The 19,838-nt window shown below is 33.5% G+C and overlaps 2 protein-coding genes across 3 annotated transcripts; one reads left to right on the top strand and one right to left on the bottom strand.

The window, feature by feature from the left end:
* Nucleotides 1-7,979: 7,979 nt before the first annotated feature.
* On the top strand, nucleotides 7,980-9,542 carry LOC107619569 (uncharacterized). The gene has a single exon (XM_016321862.3). It carries the CDS (start codon nucleotides 8,573-8,575, stop codon nucleotides 9,077-9,079), a length of 507 nt encoding a protein of 168 aa, XP_016177348.2. The 5' UTR covers nucleotides 7,980-8,572; the 3' UTR covers nucleotides 9,080-9,542.
* Nucleotides 9,543-16,030: 6,488 nt separating this feature from the next.
* Nucleotides 16,031-18,618, bottom strand: LOC107619759 (growth-regulating factor 5). 2 transcript variants are annotated; one of them, XM_088498490.1, is made up of 4 exons: nucleotides 18,054-18,618; nucleotides 17,440-17,983; nucleotides 16,972-17,363; nucleotides 16,031-16,384 (listed from the first exon to the last, which is right to left on the bottom strand). In XM_088498490.1, exons 1-4 carry the CDS (start codon nucleotides 18,253-18,255, stop codon nucleotides 16,377-16,379), a joined length of 1,146 nt encoding a protein of 381 aa, XP_088354616.1. In that variant the 5' UTR covers nucleotides 18,256-18,618; the 3' UTR covers nucleotides 16,031-16,376. The 2 variants fall into 2 exon arrangements, with proteins under 2 accessions (XP_088354616.1, XP_020967432.2); XM_021111773.2 differs by having other exon boundaries at nucleotides 18,141-18,618.
* Between the last annotated feature and the right edge of the window lie 1,220 nt (nucleotides 18,619-19,838).

Raw genomic sequence — 19,838 nt, 5'->3', positions numbered from 1 at the left:
TTGAATGTGTGAAATAAGAGAGGGAACGTATTTACCTTTACTTATTGAGAGAAAATGAGTGTTGCACCGTATTTATGGGTCTGCAGAGATTGAATGTGTGTCGTGCATGCACGCAATATGCACCTTGCGTATTGTCAATGCAATACGCCCCCTGCCTATTGTACTTGCACAGAACGATATTTCTAGAATTTTGTAAAACACTTTTTTTGTAATATAATGGTAGAATATAATTCACTCTTCAATATTAAAATAAAAAAGGGTGATGTAAATATTTTGGTTGATACTATATGTTTTTAATTTTTTGTCTTATTAACAAATAAGTCTAATTGCTTGTTGAATTAACGAGGCTAAAAGTCTAAGAAAAAGATTACAATAATCTAATTATTCTGGGTAAAAGAACTCTTCTAGAGTCATCACAAATAATCTATCTCAACTTTGGAGAAGGAAGATCTAGGAAGTGAAATTCTGGTTAACAAACCAAATTCTCCTTTATTAGTAGGTCAGCGCCTCTATTTGTCTTTTTTATATGCATGTTTATTTTTTACCTTTCAATTTCTTTCCATAACATTAGCAATGCTTTTAGGTTCTGGCAATTGGGTCTGAATGATTATTGCATTATTTTCTATCAGATATTATTTTTAAAACTATTTTGGAGTCAATTTTAAGAACTATCTTTCTTAATTTCAATTCTCAAACCATCTAAATATCATGAAGGATTTTTCGTATTTTTGCTTGAAAGGCAATGCAGACTCCTACAGTAATTTGGAAATCTATATTTAAACATGTATTTTGTTTACAAATTTTAGTAAGTTTTTTCCTTGTGTTTTATGCTATACATTAGATTTAAATTTGTATTCAAAGACTAGTCCAATAAAATTAAAAAAAATATATATTTTTAATGAAATTGATTAAAGTATTATTAGTATTACAATTAAAAATATTCACTACAAAACCAAAAAAATCATTGTGGTATACTATTTGTTATGTGGTATAGGACGAATATTAAAAGTAAATTAGACAACTTGTTAGACTTATAAGTATTTTTTTAATGTAAAAGTATTTTTATAGTAAAATTTCTCTTTTCTAATGTATAACTTGTTTCATTTATTTCATTTCATTATATATTTTTTTACATAAAATCAAAATAAATCATGAAAAGAGGTATAGTGGTATTTAAGGATGTCATTGTCGGCTTGTCGCCCCAATCTTAACAACAGTGATTTCATATTTCTCTGTTTTTCTTTCTAACCGCTCCCAATCTCTTGTCTTTCCTTTCTCTCTTTTTCCCAATTTTCTCTTTTGTTCTCTTTTTTTCATCGATTTTTTTCTATTTTCTATTCTTGTTTTACACTGTGTTTGGAATAGAAGAATTTGGAAGGAAAGAAAATATAAGAGAAAAAATTGGATGGAAAAATCAATTTTTCATTGTTCGAACCACAAAAAAAATTGAGTGAAAAACCAAAAAAGGATATGTGGGGCTCATATAAATCTTTTCTTCTCAATGTTGTGAAAAAAATTACATGGTTGACTCACTTTGATAGGAAGTGGTCCTTTCCTGGTACTGTAAAGGAACATTTTTATAGTTGGACAGGTGTAACTACGAGAAAGGAAGAGCGAAAGAAATGGTTAATTTGCTTCTTTGCGATTGTGTGGAACGTCTGGATGGAAAGGAATAGGAGGTTCTTTCAGAATGAAGGAAAAAGTGTAGAAAATACCATTAACGCATCTTTTCAGAGTTTTCAGGAGTGAAGGCGTCAAAATCCCTTTTGTTGTTTATGGCAATGTCGAAGATGACAACGAGATATGTTTATGATTTATATGGTGCTACCTAGTTGTGTTTAACTTATGTTTGTTTTTCTTGTTTTACTCCACTTTTGTGTTGAACTCCTTTGTTTCAAAAAAAAAAGGACAAACATAATTAAAGTTCCAAATTTACCCTCTTAGTTTTAATAGTTTTAATATATTATTATAATAGAAATTTATATTTAAACATGATATATGTATCAGATAAATAATTTAAATTAAATATTTAAAATTATAATATTTTATTATAAAATTATTAATGTAATTTTATACCATTATGATTTTCTTTCTTTTTATTTTTCTTTCCATCCAAACAAATTTTTTTTCTCTATTTTCTTTCCATCCATTTTCTCTTCATCCAAACAATACACAAATAACTCTACTTTTCCGTCTATTTTCTCTCTTCTCATTTTTTTCTTCTTATTTTCTTTCCTTCTATTTTCTTCCCTATATCCAAACAAAGCCTTAAATCTAGGGCACTACTTCTTCCTTTTCTTTCTTTTCTCCTTTCCTCCCCTTTTCTTTCTATATTTTTTTCTCCCCATTTTTTCTGTTTTATTTTTGATTTATTGTTTCTTGGTTTTTCTTTTGGTTTCTTTTTAAAATTTAAATATCAATAACCTTCTGGTATTTTTTTTTCATTTTTATTGTGGTTTAATAGATCCTTTTTATGGTGTTATATTTTTCTTTTATGGTATTATGATTTTTGTAGTACATACTTTGATCTGGCAACAAGACAGTTTGAAAAAAGTTTAATATCCATGTGTAAATCTGAGAAGTCATCATTTCGAGAAGAGAAAAAGGCATCCTACTGTGTTGCGTAGATTTACAAACAGAATAAATCAGTTTTGTCTTTGTTTCAACTCATTAGGATTCTTTGTAATCGATTATTATGCCTCATCTCAACTTATAATTCAATATATATGAAATTTATCTTCTGATTTAGATGTAGATCTAATACTCCTTTTATAATTTATTAGTATCGTTTAGCCATGTATATGAATAAAAGTTGTTATTTTATAAAGAAAATAAAGACTCATCTTTAAACATTCCTTATTAAGTAACGAGTGCTGCCCTCATACTTAACTAAACAAAATTTAGCTCTTCATTTATTAAAGGAACTACTCTATATTATTTAAGTGATGTGGTTAAGTGTTATTATATAGTTTTCTTTTTTCATATAATTTTTAAGGAGTGCGGCGCTCATTGAATTCTAAAGTCTAAATCTTAAACCCCAAACTCTAAACACTAAACTCTAAATCTTAAAATTTTAAACTAAATCTTCATTTAAATTTAGACTCCATGTTTTAGAATACACAAAACAACCCCAACATTTACCTTTATCAGATAATATAGTCTTCCTCGAATTTGATCCATTAGTCACTAACGATGTCTGTTGACATGGAATGTTAACTCGCACACATGTGTGAACTGGTCCACGTGGTTGTAGACAAGGGCGTGACTAGTAGATTTTGTGATAAATTATGATCGTTGTTATGAATTTGTGATATACAAACAGTTAGTTTGTGAGAGAAAAAGATCACTTTTGTTATGAACTTGTAATGTATATACAGTAAGTGATGAAAATCATCGACGTTTATTATGTTTAATATCATTGTGTTAACTTTAAAGTTCAAACAAGTGTTCCATAATCAACTTTTCTAACGAAGTAAATTACATGGCAAAACACTTACAATTATATAGGTATCCTAAAACAACACCGATAACTAACGTCGACTCGACAATGCCCCTCCACCGTCAAGAGCAATACAAGTCCTATGCATGTGACCGACTTGACGACACAATCCGCACCTCTTCTCCCCGTTATGCTCAACGTCATCCATGTTGTTACGAATCCTGCAGCTGACGGGGCGACCTCTCTTCACTCTCATCATCCTAGGGTTGGGCCGAATACGGGGTCCATCATAGGATGACCAATCATCCTCGTGACCTATGGGTCAAAACTCTGATCTATAAACATTAAAGACCGACTCCATGCAATACACAGGATCTACATACTGCTTCCTATCAAGTCATGCATAAGAGGAAACTGCAAGGACGAGACGGCAAGAAAGATGAAGAGTCTGAAAATACCCACAGTCATACTTACCCTCATCAAGTAGCACCTAATAATTCTGTTGTCTGGACCCAGGCACTGCCGCGAACTCTTCAACCGTAAAGTTCATCCTTGACCGATCAAACCGGTAAAAATTCATAGTGTTGACGTGCTTCGAGTTGAATTCTATGACCTCCATCAACGTCTGTGAAAATTCATCACCGACTTGAAGTTGGGCAAGGACCTCTGAACCCTTTCTAGCAAAAAGTTCACACAAACAAAAATAACTTGACTTAACAAGAGCCGTGATTGGCAAATTATGAGAACCATTCATGACAGCGTTAATGCACTCGGAGATATTTGTCGTCATATGACCAAATTGACGACCCTCATCCCCATACTGCGCCCACTGCGATTGAGGCATTTCTTCAAGCCAGTTTGTGATGGCTACATTTTTGCCCCTCAGGTGGCCAAAATAATGAGCAAACTCACAATGCAACTTCGAATACATAGCATTAATCAGAACCTTCTTCAAGCCCTTGTTTTTGAAGTGAGTCATGAAGTTGGCAGCAATGTATCTTGTACAAAATGCCTGGAAGGCATGAGGTGGTTTCCATAAACTTTTATCGGTGTTCTACACACCATCAATTGATTTGTGTATGTTTGAAATCACTAAGACGCTGGGTTGTGGTGTCACATGCTATCGCAGATACGAAAGAAAGAACGACCAAGTCTCCTTTGTTTCACCTTCAACAATGGCAAATGCAATAGGCAAAATGTTTGCATTGCCATCTTGAACAATGACCATCAGCAACATCCCACCGTATTTACCATTTAAGTGGGTGCCATCGATGGAAATAAGTGGCTTGCAATGCTTGAAACCCTCAACATACGGTGAAAACGTCCAAAAAATCCGATAAAACATGACAGTGTCGGCTGAACCAGGCTAAGGTTGTGTCACGAGTTGCACCCAAGTACCTAAAGACCCATCAACAGTTAGCACATATAGTACATCTGCATAGCAAATAACCAACGAGGAAGCTCGTTGTATGACTCTTCCTAATTGCCATATATTCTAGCAATGACTCTCTATTTCGAAAGCCAAACATTTCCGTAGGACACCTTTAACCGAAGTGATTCTCCACACCTCCTTGTAGAAACCTAATGTTGATTGTTGTATCTGCTTTGACCATTGTAAAAATGTGTTGAGCAATCACCTTTGAATCCAACCTATGATGGTGTTGCCCCATCGATATTTGCATGCAAGTATGAGGACTAGTGTATCTCCTAACCTCCCATTTTTTCTTGCTTTCGGTAATATGATATGAGTATGCTCCAAGAACAATGGGGCCCAAACTGGATACACTGTACATTATACCTCAACTGGTCACTCTCTACTATTTTATACTCCGCATCCCTCCTGATGCTGTACCTCTTAACTGCCAACATGACTTCTTCCTTGTTCTGAAATTATTGTCCAATCTCGAACTCATTGCTTGGATCCTCTTCGGGGCCTCCCTGGGTAAATGACCAATCCAAGCTCATTGCATTGAGATTCAATTTGGAGAAGTGATTCGGATAGTCATATGGTCGAGAAATGGCAGGCTGTTGATAAACCACAATTTTATGGTTTATTTTGTATTGAATTGAGTGGATTTTTGTCAATTATTCTCCCACTTATCTATATAAATTGCATGTTTTTAAGTTTTCCTTCTAATTTTGTGCTATGATTGAAAACATGCTTCTTTGGCCTTAAAATTGCTAATTTTAATCCTCTCTTATTACTATTCAATGCCGTTATACGTGTGTTAAGTGTTTTCAGGTTTTATAGGGCATGAATGGCTTAGAGGATGGAAAAGAAGCATGCAAAAGTGGAAGGAACACAAGGAATTAAAGATTTTAGAATCTGGTAGCGACGCGCACGCGTGGATGACGCGTATGCGTGGCCAGGCGCAAAGTTCAATGACGCGTACACGTGACGAGTGTCACGTGCCTTAGTTACGAGAAAATGCTGGGGGCGATTTTTGGGCTGTTTTTGGCCCAGTTTCAAGTCCGAAAATGAAGATTAGAAGCTGCAGAGTGGGACGAATCAGAAAATCAATCAATCATTCATTCATTCACATTTTAGGTTTTAGACGTAGAATTCTAGAGGGAGAGGCTCTCTCCTCTCTCTAGGTTTAGAGTTTCTTCTTCCAATTTCTCCTTAGATTTAGGTTTCAGTCTCATTTTAATTTAGTTTTCTCTTACTTTTATTTGTTCTAGCACTTTAGTTATCTACTTCCCTTATTGATTCCTTTATTTTGCTAATTTAGTTTATGAGTTCATGTGTTACTCTCAATTTCATTAATGCAATTTATGTTTTATGTTTCTTATTGTTCAATTGCTTTGTTATTGTTATTTTCTTGCTTTGGTTAGTCTTTGAATTTCCTATGTCTTGTCAATTTTTTATGTTTTTATTTTATGCCTTCCATATGTTTGATAAAATATTTGGGTGGATTTTAATTTAGATTTTTATGTTCTTGACTTAGATTGATTAATTAGAGACTCTTGAATTATCAAAATTCTTTTGTTGATTGGTGATTGAAAGTTGCTAGTTGTCTTGAGCCTTACTAAATCTAGCCTTTGATTAGGACTTGTGAACTTAAGTCGATTTTGCTCGCTTGACTTTCCTTCATTTGTTAGAGGATAACTAAGTGAAAGCAATTTACATTTACCATTACAATTGACGATGATAATGAGGATAGGACTTCTAATTCTCTTTCCTTGCTAAGAGCTTTCTTAGTTATTAGTTTATTTTCTTGCGATTTTACTTTCTTGTTTCTTATTACAAACCCCAAAAATATATTTTTCCATAGCCAATAATAAACATACTTCCCTACAATTTCTTGAGAGACGACCCGAAATTTAAATACTTCGGTTAATTTTATTAGGTTTGCTTAAGTGACAAACAATCTAAACGTTGATTGAGGTTTAATTGTCGGTTTAGAACTATACTTGCAACGCGATATTTTTGTGAAAATCTTTACCGGCATTTTTTCTCCATCAGCTGTGTCAAAGCGATTTGTGTGTCACCGTAGTAGTTCATCTCTTCTTCCTTGTCACCATCATCAGGAATTTTGTTGGTTCATCATCAGCATTGTCTCCGTCATCGGGATTAACTTCATACTGATCCATCATCAGATCCCTGATAGCAGAACCCTCATGACTTTTAACATCATCTTCCATCATGTCAGCATTACAAACTTCAACTTTAGACCCCTCTTGACTACCTTCAGCTGCCATATTTAGATCGACCACCGTCCTTCTAATATTTCATCTAACAGCTCCACTCAACGGACTATCATCGATAGTATCTGCAGATGATCCTCGTCCACCCAACTCAACGAGGAACACGAATAATTCTAACAGATGAACATTTGTCCATCGATTGTGCCACGACCTTATAAGACGTACGTCCTCGTCGTCACGTAACCGATACCTAATTCAAAATAACAGAAATATTTCTTACAACCGTGGTCTAATAAATATACTAACAACAGAGCCAAGACAACTGTGATATACCTTTTATAAAACAAACTGTCATCTACTTCGGTCGGATATCTGTAGTAAATTTTTTCACCATTTTTGTCTGTGGCTGTCCGACGAAATGCAATATCAAATTCTTTAACGCTGTTAGACTGTTGACTTCTGGTGTCATATAGGTAATTATCGGTTGCCCAGACCTAAAAATGATAGAACCTTATTCATTATACACTATTTTACCATCATAATGAATGGATAACAATAGATTCATTGATATTGTAGAGAAAAAATGTCAAAAATGAGAATGAAAGTAGAGAATGAAATTGTGGTTCTGAGCTTCGTTTTTCAGCAGTCATGCTTTTATTTTAAAAACTCAATATAAAATTTGTCGGAAATGCGATATACTTGCTCTAAATACAAAAAAAAAAATCGTATTCAAAAAATCAAAATAAAAAAAAATCTTGTTTAAAAAAATATTTATTTATTTATTTTATTTAAGAAAAAAATCCATCAACCATATGAGCAAGCGAGCACAATCCCAAATTCTGTCCCACACAATCAAACAAGTCCCTCAGACCGTCACCCATTCAAATGGCCCACCATTTTTGCCACGTCACAAATCTCTCCCTCCATGTCTGTTTCTCTCTCTTGACACCGCTGCGCGTCTTTGTGACTCATGACAGGTCCGAAGATTCCATCTTCCAACCTCATCACTACTCCAAATTAGGCCAACCGTTGAGACCCGCGTTACTCTCTCTCTCTCTCTCTGCATCTGCAATTTCTTCCTCCCCATTTTCTTAGAAGGTGCGAAAGAGAGAGAACCCAAACGGATTTCTCAATCCAAAGGGGTCCAAAATCTATCATTGATTCCTTTCCTCACATTCCTCCACACCAGTTACTCCAAAAAAGGACCCACATTTATTCGTTTTAATAATTTCTTTCTTGGGGGCGGCTCAACAAACATTGAAAACCCTAGATATGGGGTTACCAACTTCATGCCAAGCTGAACAACAAAGAAAGGAACGATTTTGAGACCGACCCAATTCGATTAGGCGGTCGCAGATTCAAAGGGAAAGGAAGAGATACAAATAAATCAAGAAATAATAAAGAGGGTTAGATGCGGAAAAAACCCTCTTTGGAACTGGAAGAAACCCTAATCGAAAATTTGAAGAACCCTTTGATCTTTGTTCCATGGATTCGACGTTTTCAACCTTGGGTTTTTTGATCTTTGCTCTTACACTTTCTTTCTATGCCTTTGTTGTTCAATCAGAGATAACAGTTGTGCACATTGATAGATTAGCATCTCCGGCGCCACCGCCACCACCACCTCCACCTCCACCTCCACCTCCACCACCTCCGCCTCCCGAATCGCCACCCCCACCTCCGCCACCTCACCACCGTCGTTCACCGCCGCCAAAGCATTCGGCCCATAGGTCCCCTCCTCCGCCCCTCGAATCGCCGCCAACACCGTCCGATGCGCAAGCGAGCGAGCTGGGATCTCCGCCGCGCGATTATCACCGCTACTGGATCCCTCCGCCGCCTCCGTCTCGACAGCAAAGCGGAATGAACACGGGGAAGAAAGTTGGGCTCTTGTTTGTAGGAATTGTGGCGGTTATGCAGATTGCCATGGTTAGTTTCTTGGTGTTCCAGAGAAACCAGCTTCTTAAGGGAAATGACAGATATGAGAATTATTCTTGAAACAAAAAGATTTTGTTTTTTCCATATCATCAATCATCGATTCGTTTTAATTTGGTGGGTTTTGAGGCTTTAAATTCTTTAGTGGCTGCATTATAAATTTGGGGTTGGGACTGAGATTAGCAAGTGCATCAGATTTTGGAAAGAGAAAAAGCATTGGTGGCTTGAATTCAAAGATATGAATCTGAGGAATGATATTTGGGAAGATTTTAAAAAAATGGAAAAAATTTGTGCATTGATGATTCTCTCATTGGCGGCCCCTAGGTGTTACTCTGTATAGTGGTAATGTTAGTTTGATGGGGCTTCCTTTTTTTTTTTTATGTTTTAAAGTTTCACTCCTTTTTACTATGTAGTTTCTTTTTTTTTTTTTTTTAAATATTTTCTCTAACATGCTCAATGTACAATAGTGTTAGGAACCTTTGAAGGATTAACAATGACAAAGCTTTGATATTCTTTGTTTCTCTCAGTTTTGATGTCAAGTTTGTCCTTTGTAGCTTGTGGTTTGAAGTGTTTGATTTGATGTTATGAATGGTGTGATAATCAGTAATCCTGTTGTAGCTTCAAATTGATGTTTGATAACGTTATGCTCACTCCAAAGCAACCACCTTTTGTTTTGGTTTTATCACAATCTATAGAGAGGGATATCTTCCCGTAAATAGGAATAGTTCAATCTTAAAGTGTAGTGGAAATAGTGTTATTTATTTATGTGTCAAGGTTGTTGGCAAATTTGCACTTTGGATTGAGCTTGTTTGTACTTGTTAAGATTGCTATAAATATATAGTTATCTATTTCTAGATGGTATTCTTTTGATGGAAAGTTATCTGTCACTTATATTGAATATTGATTGATTATGTTCAATTAAAACTCTATTGAATGTTTCAGATGTGTAGTTTAGGAATAGGAGTTTAGCTGTGTTCTGTTCATTTGATGTTTCTATATATATATATGATTAACCTGCCTTATCTGAAGTACTTCTATGTGAGATATTTGTTAGCCTCATCAATTATCATTAATCTTTAAAATCAATGAAACCATGAGACCTAACACGATTGCTAGTTGCTTGTGTTACTTAAAGTGTCAGCACATTTCGTAGCTTGTAATTGGAGATCAATTAATTTATTTCTATCTTCGTTCATGACTTCATGCATGTATCATTTGATAAGTTGTAAACATATGATTAACTTTCGTAAAGAACGCTTTTACACTTCATCATTACACACGTTTTTTCCTTTAGTTAGTCTCTGTGCTGAAGTATCTTAGATGTATTTGGTTCTTTTTTCGGCTGCATGATTGCTACCTAGTACCTAGCTTATGATGTTACTTTTGATAAAATTACATGTCTAGGGTTTGTTGGTTAGGAGTTATACCCGGAATGAGAACTTTCATACATAAGTTCTATGGGTTTGGTTATGGGTTTGGTTAGAAACTATGAACGTGAGAAAAGAATTCTATTTTCTTTTAAGAGTAGTATTTATTTTTATTTGAGATTCAATTCTATGGTTTAAAATGATTTTATCATATTAATAAAATAAAATTTAATTCTTTAGTTTGGAATAATTCTTATATGAGTTAATTTTTTTTCTTTAATTTTATCTTTAGCAAAATTATTTTATTAAACATCTATTTATTATTAAAATATATAAATAGGAATATTTTTTACTTTTGATATATTGAACTTGTTTGCTGTGATAATTGATTTTAAAATTGGATTTTTTTTTGTCCGAGTTGTAAATGAAAAAAAGTGAAAATTGAAATTCTTAAAAGAATTTAAATTATTCTTTTTTATTTGTTGTAAAGTAAAAAAAAATTTAATTTTTGAATAAATTCTAATTCATAGGTTTTCAAACCAGCTGTGTGTGAAAAATTACATATACACTTAATGATTACTAGTTTGCTCATGAAACATAGTTTCCGTTTTATGATAAAGGAAGAGAAATTGGGGGATTTTTTGAATTGCTGGAAATTTCCGTTGGTTTTGAGCTAGCAAAGAAGGCTAATTCATGTAACCGGCGAAAAAAAAAAAAGAAAAAAGAGAAAGAAATGAAGGCTACTCAAATATTTTGTTATTCCTGGGATTATAGTGGCTAGTTAGGTTGTGAGTTTGTTCATTCATGGGAGTCAAATTTGTTGTCGAATGACTTAAAATAGAAGTGTGGTCGTTGATGTTAACATTCGGGGTTAGGTCTAATATTAATTTCATGCCTTTCATGTTCTACTTGGCCACCATAATTGTGCTATAAATATATGGTCAAAATTAGACAATCTGAAAGTTCAAGAAGAGATGGTATAAACATAATTTGGTAGTAGTTGGGATAGAATTAGAAGACATTCATTGTATGAAGTACGTTTTGCAAAATTTGTGGTCAACTTTTTTTTTTTCTGAGGCACCAAGTTGGATTTGGGCTTGTTTTTAAATCAAATTTTCACCATTGCGTAATGTTTTAGGGTATTTTGTTGCCAAACTGATGTTTCTTTCATTTATACCAAAAAAAAAAAACTTCTTTCGGTTAACGAAGACATATTTATGTGAAAATAGTATTATAAATTGAACCAAGTTGGGTTGGTCTAGTGGTTAACTCACTAGTCCGTTTAAGCAAGTGTCGGGGTTCAAATCCCACTTTGTGCATGCAGCAACCCATTAGCTAGCGGCAAACCCTTAAATAGAGCTCAACCAAAAAACAAAAAAAAGTATTATAAATTGTTAGATAATTTAGTTAAATTTATTAAACTATCCACACTTTACAATATCATCTTTATATGATGATTTATTTATTGGAGTAATCTTCAAGTTGTAATGGTGCTAGCATTTGGTCTTTTGATACAAATTCTATTTGTTCACCGCTGCCACTATATCCACCGATTGAGACCTGTTCATCTGATTACCATTACTTCAAATTTGTAGGAATACCATGTTCAACCACAGATCTGACGAAATGTTATTTATAGTACTTATTATTCAACAAAGAGTTAGTATTTATTTAAGACCCTTGTTATATTTTTATAATAATATTTTTGGTGACTATTTTTATAGTAATGTATAATAAGAATATATTATATAAATAATATAATACTTAGTTGCTTTTTATAATTATATATTTGCTAGTAAATTATATATGTTTTTTTAAAAAGTATCTTTTTTTATATAATAAAAGTGATACATTTTAAAAAATATATATTTTTACATAATTTACTAACAAATATATGTGAAACTTATTATAATTTTTTAATAAAAAATAGAAAAAGTATGAGGAGCCAATGAAATATTTATACAATGTGAACAATGAAAGTTTAGAGAGTATTAGAGATATAATCATTAGTGTTACCTTTTCCCATCAGCTTAAGCTTTTGGGATGAGTGGTATCATGCATGTAGGGCTGGAAGTGAGTCAAGCCAGCTCGAACTCGACTCGTTAATAGCTCGATAAGCTAAGCTCGTGAGCTGGTGAGCCAAGCTTGAGCCTAAAATTGAGCTCATAAATTAAATGAGTCGAGCTTGAGCTTGGATAAGCTCAGCTCGTTAGCTCGTGAGCTGGCTCGATTATATATATATTATAACAATCTTAATTATTTAATATTTATATTTATTTTTTACATATAATTTTAATATAGGACATAAATAAAAAATTTATAATTTATTGATAGATAAACAATATATAAAATTGATCTTTTCAAATATTTTTAAAAATATATAAATTATAATTTATTGATATAAAATTATAGATTATGTATCTATGTTTCTCTTATTTGAGCCAGCTCGTGAGCTCGAGCCAGCTCGTGAGCTTTTGGTGAGTCGAGCTTGAGCTTAAGAAATAAGCTCGATTGTTAATGAGCCGAGCCGTGAGCCAAGCTCAATTTTCGTGAGCCGAGCTTGAGCTTGGCCTAGCTCAGCTCAGCTTGGCTCACTTCCAGCCCTACATGCATGGTATTAGAGCGCTAGATTCGAAAGGTCAAGAGTTTGAGCCTTGGTGAACCCCAAAATACTCGGATGGTTATTCTACATAGTACAGGAGATGTTCATTTTGTAACTCAATAACCCATTGTACACATTGTACAAATAGTCCATTGTCTCCCTAGCAGGATCCTAAAAAATATTATTAAATTCAATTTCCCCTCCCCCCTTCAAGTATTTTCTTTATATATTTTTCATTAGTAAGGTTTGACGTAGTAGGAGGAAAAATTGTGACAACAATTAGGGGTGTTCAAAACCGATCCGGACCGAACTAAACCGATGGACCGAACCGAAAAAACCAAAAACCGAATTAATCAAAAACCGAAAAAACTGAAAAAATGATGTTTTGCGGTTTTTTTGCGGTTCGGTTCGGTTTTCGGTTCTTGCCACCAAAACCCTAACCGAACCGAACCGAACCGGTTCTTCAGAAAACCCTAAAATTAAAACTACCCCAACCCTACCCCCCATACCCCCACCCCCCCCCCCCCAAACGCGTTACACTTACAGGCAGTCAGGCACAGCTGCGCGAGTCCCTCCCTTCCCCGGCTCCCTCCATGGAAACCTAACCCCGCCGCCCAAACCCCAGATCGGAGCCACCACCCACGCACCCACGCACCCAAACGGCCAGCAGTCACCCACCTTCTTCACTCATTGTCCTTGTCTCCTTGATACTCGAAGTCGAAGGTAGCAGTCACCCACCCACCGCGAACACGAAGACCCAGTCACCCACCCACCTACAGGACCTCCGACCTCACCACCTCCGACGTCACCGCCTCCACCCAGAAAGCCTCCACCCAGCAGCGTTTCTGGGTTCTGTAGGGTCACCTCACCACCTCCGACCTCGCCGCCTGCACCCAGAAAGCCTCCCACCCAGCCACCGATTCAGGTGCATATGGAGCCCGAGCCATCTATTCAGGTAAACTTTACTGATGCATTCTTGCCTTGTTGTTGGTATTGCTGCTTGGTGCTTGCTGGTTAATGGTTATTGTTCAATGTTCAGTTTGTTCAGTTTGTGACTTTGTTCAATTTGAAAATTCTGGTTTCTGGGTTCATTGCTTGTTTGGTTCATTGCTGGTTTAATTTGAGATTATCAAGTTTTGTTCTGTTTAGGGTTTAATTTGGCAAGTTCAATTTTTTAATTTGCCAAGTTCAATTTGCAAATTCTGTTTAGTGTTTATTGCTGCCTTGCTGGTTTAATTTTTTAATTTGCCAAGTTCAATTTGCAAATTCTGTTTAGTGTTTATTGCTGCCTTGCTGCCTTGCTGGTTTAATTTGTTCATTGCCATTTGCCAAGTTCAATTTGCAAATTCTGTTTAGTGTATTGCAAATTCTGTTTAGTGTTTATTGCTGCCTTGCTGGTTTAATTTGTTCATTGCCAAGTTCAATTTGTAAATTCTGTTTAGTGTTTATTTGCTCGTCTAATCTTAAGTTTTATGGTATGAATTGTTCTCCTTATATTATTATTATTATTATAATTATTGTTGTTGTTGTTCTTATTATGTAATTGTTTTTTTTTATTATTTTAGGTTGGTTTGCATTATGAAGTTTTAGTTATTTTGTTGGAGAAGACACCATAACTTTGCTAATTGCTATCGGTTTAATGACAATTTATTTTTATTTTTAGTTGTGTTGACTGTTGAGCTATTAAACTTCTTTAATTGTCGTATTTGAATTCTATTGTCGTTATATTTCATTAGATCAAGACTTTGTTAGCTATTGTGTATTTTGGCTTGTTGATTTCAATCTTATGACATTGCATAATAGTATGGTAGAATTTTTTTTATTTGATTGAAAAAACCGAACAAACCGAACCAAACCAAACCGATTTTAATTGGTTTGGTTTGGTTCGGATGACCTTGGAAAAAAACCGAACCAAACCGAACCGCAGCTTAATTAAACGATCGGATCGGATGGCTTTTCCTTCAAAAACCGAACCAAACCGCACCGCGAACACCCCTAACAGCAATGGCACATGTGCGGTTAGATGATGAGCTTCATTAATCAATTTAGGTAGAATTAACGTCTGAAACGATGAGGTATGCCTGAAAATTTTGGTAACAAGAACTGAAAAAAAAAAAAAAGAAGAAAAGATTTAGAATAAAATTGATATTTATAAAATATCTGAGACAGCAAATACTTTAATTAATATTCTGTTAATAACATTATTAATTTTAATGACGTGATATATTTGAGCTATATTTTATGTAGGATAGCAAGTAGACAACCTTTGAACATTTAGTTCTTTTAAACATAAGGAATTCCGCTAGAAAGCCAACGAAATAAATCAATATGTATAATGGGCTGATTCTTTGGCTTAATAAAAAGAAATAACCATTCGTTATTGTACATGTTTGAACATTTAGGATAAAATATTACTAATTTATCAAACACAATACATCCATACTATTCGGAATAACCATCCGAAAATCAGGGATAATAAACATCTGATATCCTACTAAATCGCATTAAATAAACATCCGATACTTTAATTTTAATTTGAAATTAACCCCGTTATATACATTATACTATACTTCTTCGTAAGTTTTTTATTTGTTGACTTTTATTATGAATAATAATATAACTATTTAATTTCACAAATCAAACTGTCCTACATATTCAATGACCAGAGCAGTGTGAAACCATCGTTGTGAAAACATTTCTTTTTCTTTTTCTGTATAAATTTAAATATTTAATTTTTTTTATCTAGTTCTTCCTGGTTCCTAGTGATACTAGTAGCATAGCATAGCATTGTAGTAGCAACGTGCAATATGCAAAGTATTGATTACACAATACAATAGAAATGTTATCTTGGTGGGTCCATGACTCCATGCTCATAAACACAAGTTAGTTCAATTCAGATTTCAGAAGAAGCACAAGCAGCATTATTGCAACTAAATTTAAATTGTCCTTTGCTCACACCAGTTACCACCATGCACCCACCACCATTAAAACCCCACACACACTACGTACTACTACTATCACTCAAGAAGACCAAACTCAACTCAATAATATAATAATATACTTTCCAGTGAAACAAAATAGTATGCAAATCTGAGACACATTTTCCACTTTTCTTCAAGGCAAAGAAAGAAATAAAAAAGAGCATATAAATATAAAATAATAATAATAATAATTATAAATATGAAGAAGAAAAAAAGCATAGACATACATGCTAATGTGGTCCCATCCACCCTTTTTCCTTACATAACACAAATAAAGACTACAGCACCTTTTGCAAAAGAGAACCACCCCAGCCACACAATAACATTGATCTTTATCAATAAGTTTCCCCCACCTTCTTTGGCTGTATCCATCTTCAGAGACCAGACACATTCATACATAATCACCAACGTCATTCATCTGCCGAGAATATATAAAACAAAACCGACTGTTACTATTCTTTTTATTAATTAAATAAATTCTTTTAATCAAGATATGTTTTAACGGGTTAAAATGGTCTTTACATCTTGCTGGAAAACAAAAAATACTATCAGCAAATAAAAAATTACTAGTCACCGAAACCGTTACACTTATATACATTTAACTAAATTAAGCAATAATAGGTTACTATTTTTAAAATAAATGTGATTGGCAATGTAGTACTAAATGTTAATATTAACAATCCCATAAGTTACCAATAGCATTTCTACTCATTTCTACTTACTCTTATTTATAAATGTATTTAATAGAAGTGTGTTTATGGATGTGTTTAATAAAAATATCTTTTTTATAACTATGTTTAATAAAAATATCTTTATAGATATATTTTTTGGATATATCTCTTTATATATGTGTTTAAAATATAATAATTAATTATTATTGACAATAAATTAACAAATAATATGTTGGTACCTATACTTTTCCTAATATTAATTAAATGAGAATATGAGGAAGCAAGAACATTATTAAATTTTCATAATCATCATTAAATATATATATATATATACCTGAGGAGGGTATTCTAGAGTTGGAAGCAAGATCAAGCCATGAATCAGTGTTCTTTGGTGGCCACTCACCAAAGAAGTGGTGAAGGGGTCTTTGCTGTGTTGTTGATGTTGTTTTCTCAGTGTTGTCTTTCTCTTTGCTCGTTGATTTGAAGTCTGTCCCCAACACAAAGCAATGTTGCTCTTGGTTTCTTGGATCGTCGTTATTACTATTGTTGTTCATGATTTGGAAATGGGAATTTGATGAGTAGTTCTTGTAGGAACCCATTGATAGATGCTGTTGTTGTTGTTGGTGGTGGTGCTGATATGAGTCATGAAGGTAGCTCCTAGCTGAACCAGAAGCTTCTGGAAAGAAAGCTCTTTCATCCACATCCTCCCTCATTCCATGAATATGCCTGTTATTACCAATAACAATCAAAAGTACAACACAAAACACTAAGAAAACTTTTATTTTAATTTCTTGATACCAACCTATAGTCCTTTTGGTCATGAGAATAAGAGCCGGAGTCCATGAATAAGTGGTGTGTGGTGGCATCATGAGGAGGAAAATCAGCATCATGGTGTTTAGAAGAAGAAGAAGAAGACGTTGATTGGGTGTAAAAGAAGGGGTTTTGGTAAGATTGGGAGAAGTATTGATGCTGCTGCTGTGACTCAGATGGGTTGAAACTGAAAGAACAAGCTGTTGAAGAAGCCATGTTATTATTATTATTGCTATCATTGGTGCAGTTAACAGTATAAGAAGATTGATGATGATGATTCATGACTTGAGAAGAGGAAGTGTTGTTGTTGTTGTTTGTGTTTGTGTTTGTGTTTGTGGTTGATGATGAAGAAATTTCCACAGGCTTTCTTGAACGGTTCCTGCCTCTGTGCATGTGCCTTTCACAGTACTTAGAATCTGGATATGCTTCCTTTGAGCACCTCCATTTCTTGCCATCTGTTCTTCTGCACCTTCCTGGCTCCGGGTCTACTTTTCTGCCAAACCCCATTTGAAAATATGCATACCCAACTGCACCACCTACACCAAAAACAAAAAAGCCTATTGTATCTTTTATTCTTTAATAAATTATAACTAACAAGTTACTTACTTGGATGGTGTGGGAAGAGTCTTGAAGATATTGAGGAGTCTAGGCTTCTTTTAATTGAGAATATGAGATCTGGTGGGATTGGGGTACCTGTAACCATGTATTTAAAAACAAGAGCTTGTTGTTCAAGTTCTTGCCACTGATTTGGGGTGAAAGGAGACCTACTACTGTTCCTTGCACTACCACTTAAACTTGCACTCATCATTCCTTTTTTGTTGGGAGACACAAAAAGAAAGTGCTGTGAGTTTAAAACACACTATTGATGAAGATGAGCAACAGCATCAAAAGATTTCAAAAGGGTAAGCAAAAAATAGAGTCTTTTCTTTTTCTTTTTTTTTTTTTTTTTTTGTTATGTCGTCTAACTGGGATGATGGTCTTTGAAGGACATGTTTTGTGGAGGGGCCAATGTTTTTTAATTTTCTTTCTTTCTATATATATTTTTTTTCAGATTCTTCTCCTGTGCGTGGATAATACTAATGGCTCTCTCTGATGATGCTTCTGGCTCTCTGCCACCACCACCTCTTTCTTTCTCTCTCTCTTTTTTTTTTCTTCTCTATCTAACTCTATTATGTTATGTGTTGGATGAGTCTGGTCTTATAATGACTGCACCTCTGTTGGTTCTGTTTTTTTCTCTGCAGCTGCCTTTGTTGCTGCCCTTGTCTCTGACATCTTTGCAGAAATTCATATACGAAAAAAAAGAAAAGGAGAAATGCAACGAAAGAAAAGAAAGGAAAATGAAATTCAAATGCATGTTGAATTGTTGATAGTCCATGCACCTTTGGTTTTGGTGCCTCCACATCACTCCTTGAAAACTGTGCCATGTTTATTTATAAAAATAATATTATTAATTTAAATTCTTTTACGAATCAAATTTAATTAAATTAAATATTAAAACTTAAAATAATATTATTTATAACTAATTTTATTTTACTGAAGATAAAGAGACTTAAATTTGCGACTTCTTAGATGAATATAGAAAAATTATGTCTTTTTTTTTTTATCAAAGATAGGAAATTTGAACCCGCAACCTCTTAATTGAATGTGGAGACTATGCCATTTGAGCTATTACTCATTGACAAAAAATTATGTCATTTGAACTATTATTCATTTATATTTATAACTAAATTTTATTATATTAGATCACTTTAATTGAATTTAATTAATAAAAAATTAAATATATAGTATTATTCATTTATTTAATTATATTTTGTGTCTGTTAAAATGTGTAGTGTAAACATCTATCTGAACAATAGTGAGCTATGTTCGGCTAGAGTCCTACTACATGGTCGTTTTCTTCTTATACGACTAAGTTTGGTGTAGTGTAGTATTTAACTTGCTCTACACATAGGGTATAGCTACCATATAGATTAAAGATATATTTTTAAACTATCCATCGAATTTTTTTATTAAAAAAATAAAATGTAGTTTTTATTAAATTTATTAAAATAAATCATTGAAAATTTTATTAATAACAATCTTAAAATATTTTTAAAATTCATGTTTACTAAATCCTAATTTTATTAACCTAAAATTTTTAACAAAGAATACTTATCATACATGCCTAACCAATTTACATCTCTTTTTTTAGATAATTTTATAACAAGAGTCACGCCGATAAAGACGTCTAAAACATCTTTTTTTTTTAAATATATTTTTTAATCTTAAAATTAAATCGTGTTATTTTTGTTAAAATTAGACTAGACAAATTAATTTGACAAAAAAATAGTAAATCAAATTTTGAATCGATCTAAATTAATATTATTTTTTATAAAAATAATTATAATATCT

The sequence above is a fragment of the Arachis ipaensis genome, chromosome B9 (genome assembly GCF_059453495.1).
Source record: "Arachis ipaensis isolate K30076 ecotype BB chromosome B9, ASM5945349v1, whole genome shotgun sequence".
Classification (NCBI taxonomy): Eukaryota; Viridiplantae; Streptophyta; class Magnoliopsida; order Fabales; family Fabaceae; genus Arachis; species Arachis ipaensis.
This window is presented reverse-complemented; position numbering and strand designations above follow the sequence as displayed.

Coding starts and splice junctions, on each gene's coding strand:
- LOC107619759 (XM_088498490.1), bottom strand. CDS start 18,255: ATGATGAGTGCAAGTTTAAGTGGTAGTGCAAGGAACAGTAGTAGGTCT. Junction 17,984..18,053: donor ACTCTTCCCACACCATCCAA/GTAAGTAACTTG, acceptor TTTTTGGTGTAG/GTGGTGCAGTTGGGTATGCA. Junction 17,364..17,439: donor CATGACCAAAAGGACTATAG/GTTGGTATCAAG, acceptor TGGTAATAACAG/GCATATTCATGGAATGAGGG.
- LOC107619569 (XM_016321862.3), top strand. CDS start 8,573: ATGGATTCGACGTTTTCAACCTTGGGTTTTTTGATCTTTGCTCTTACA.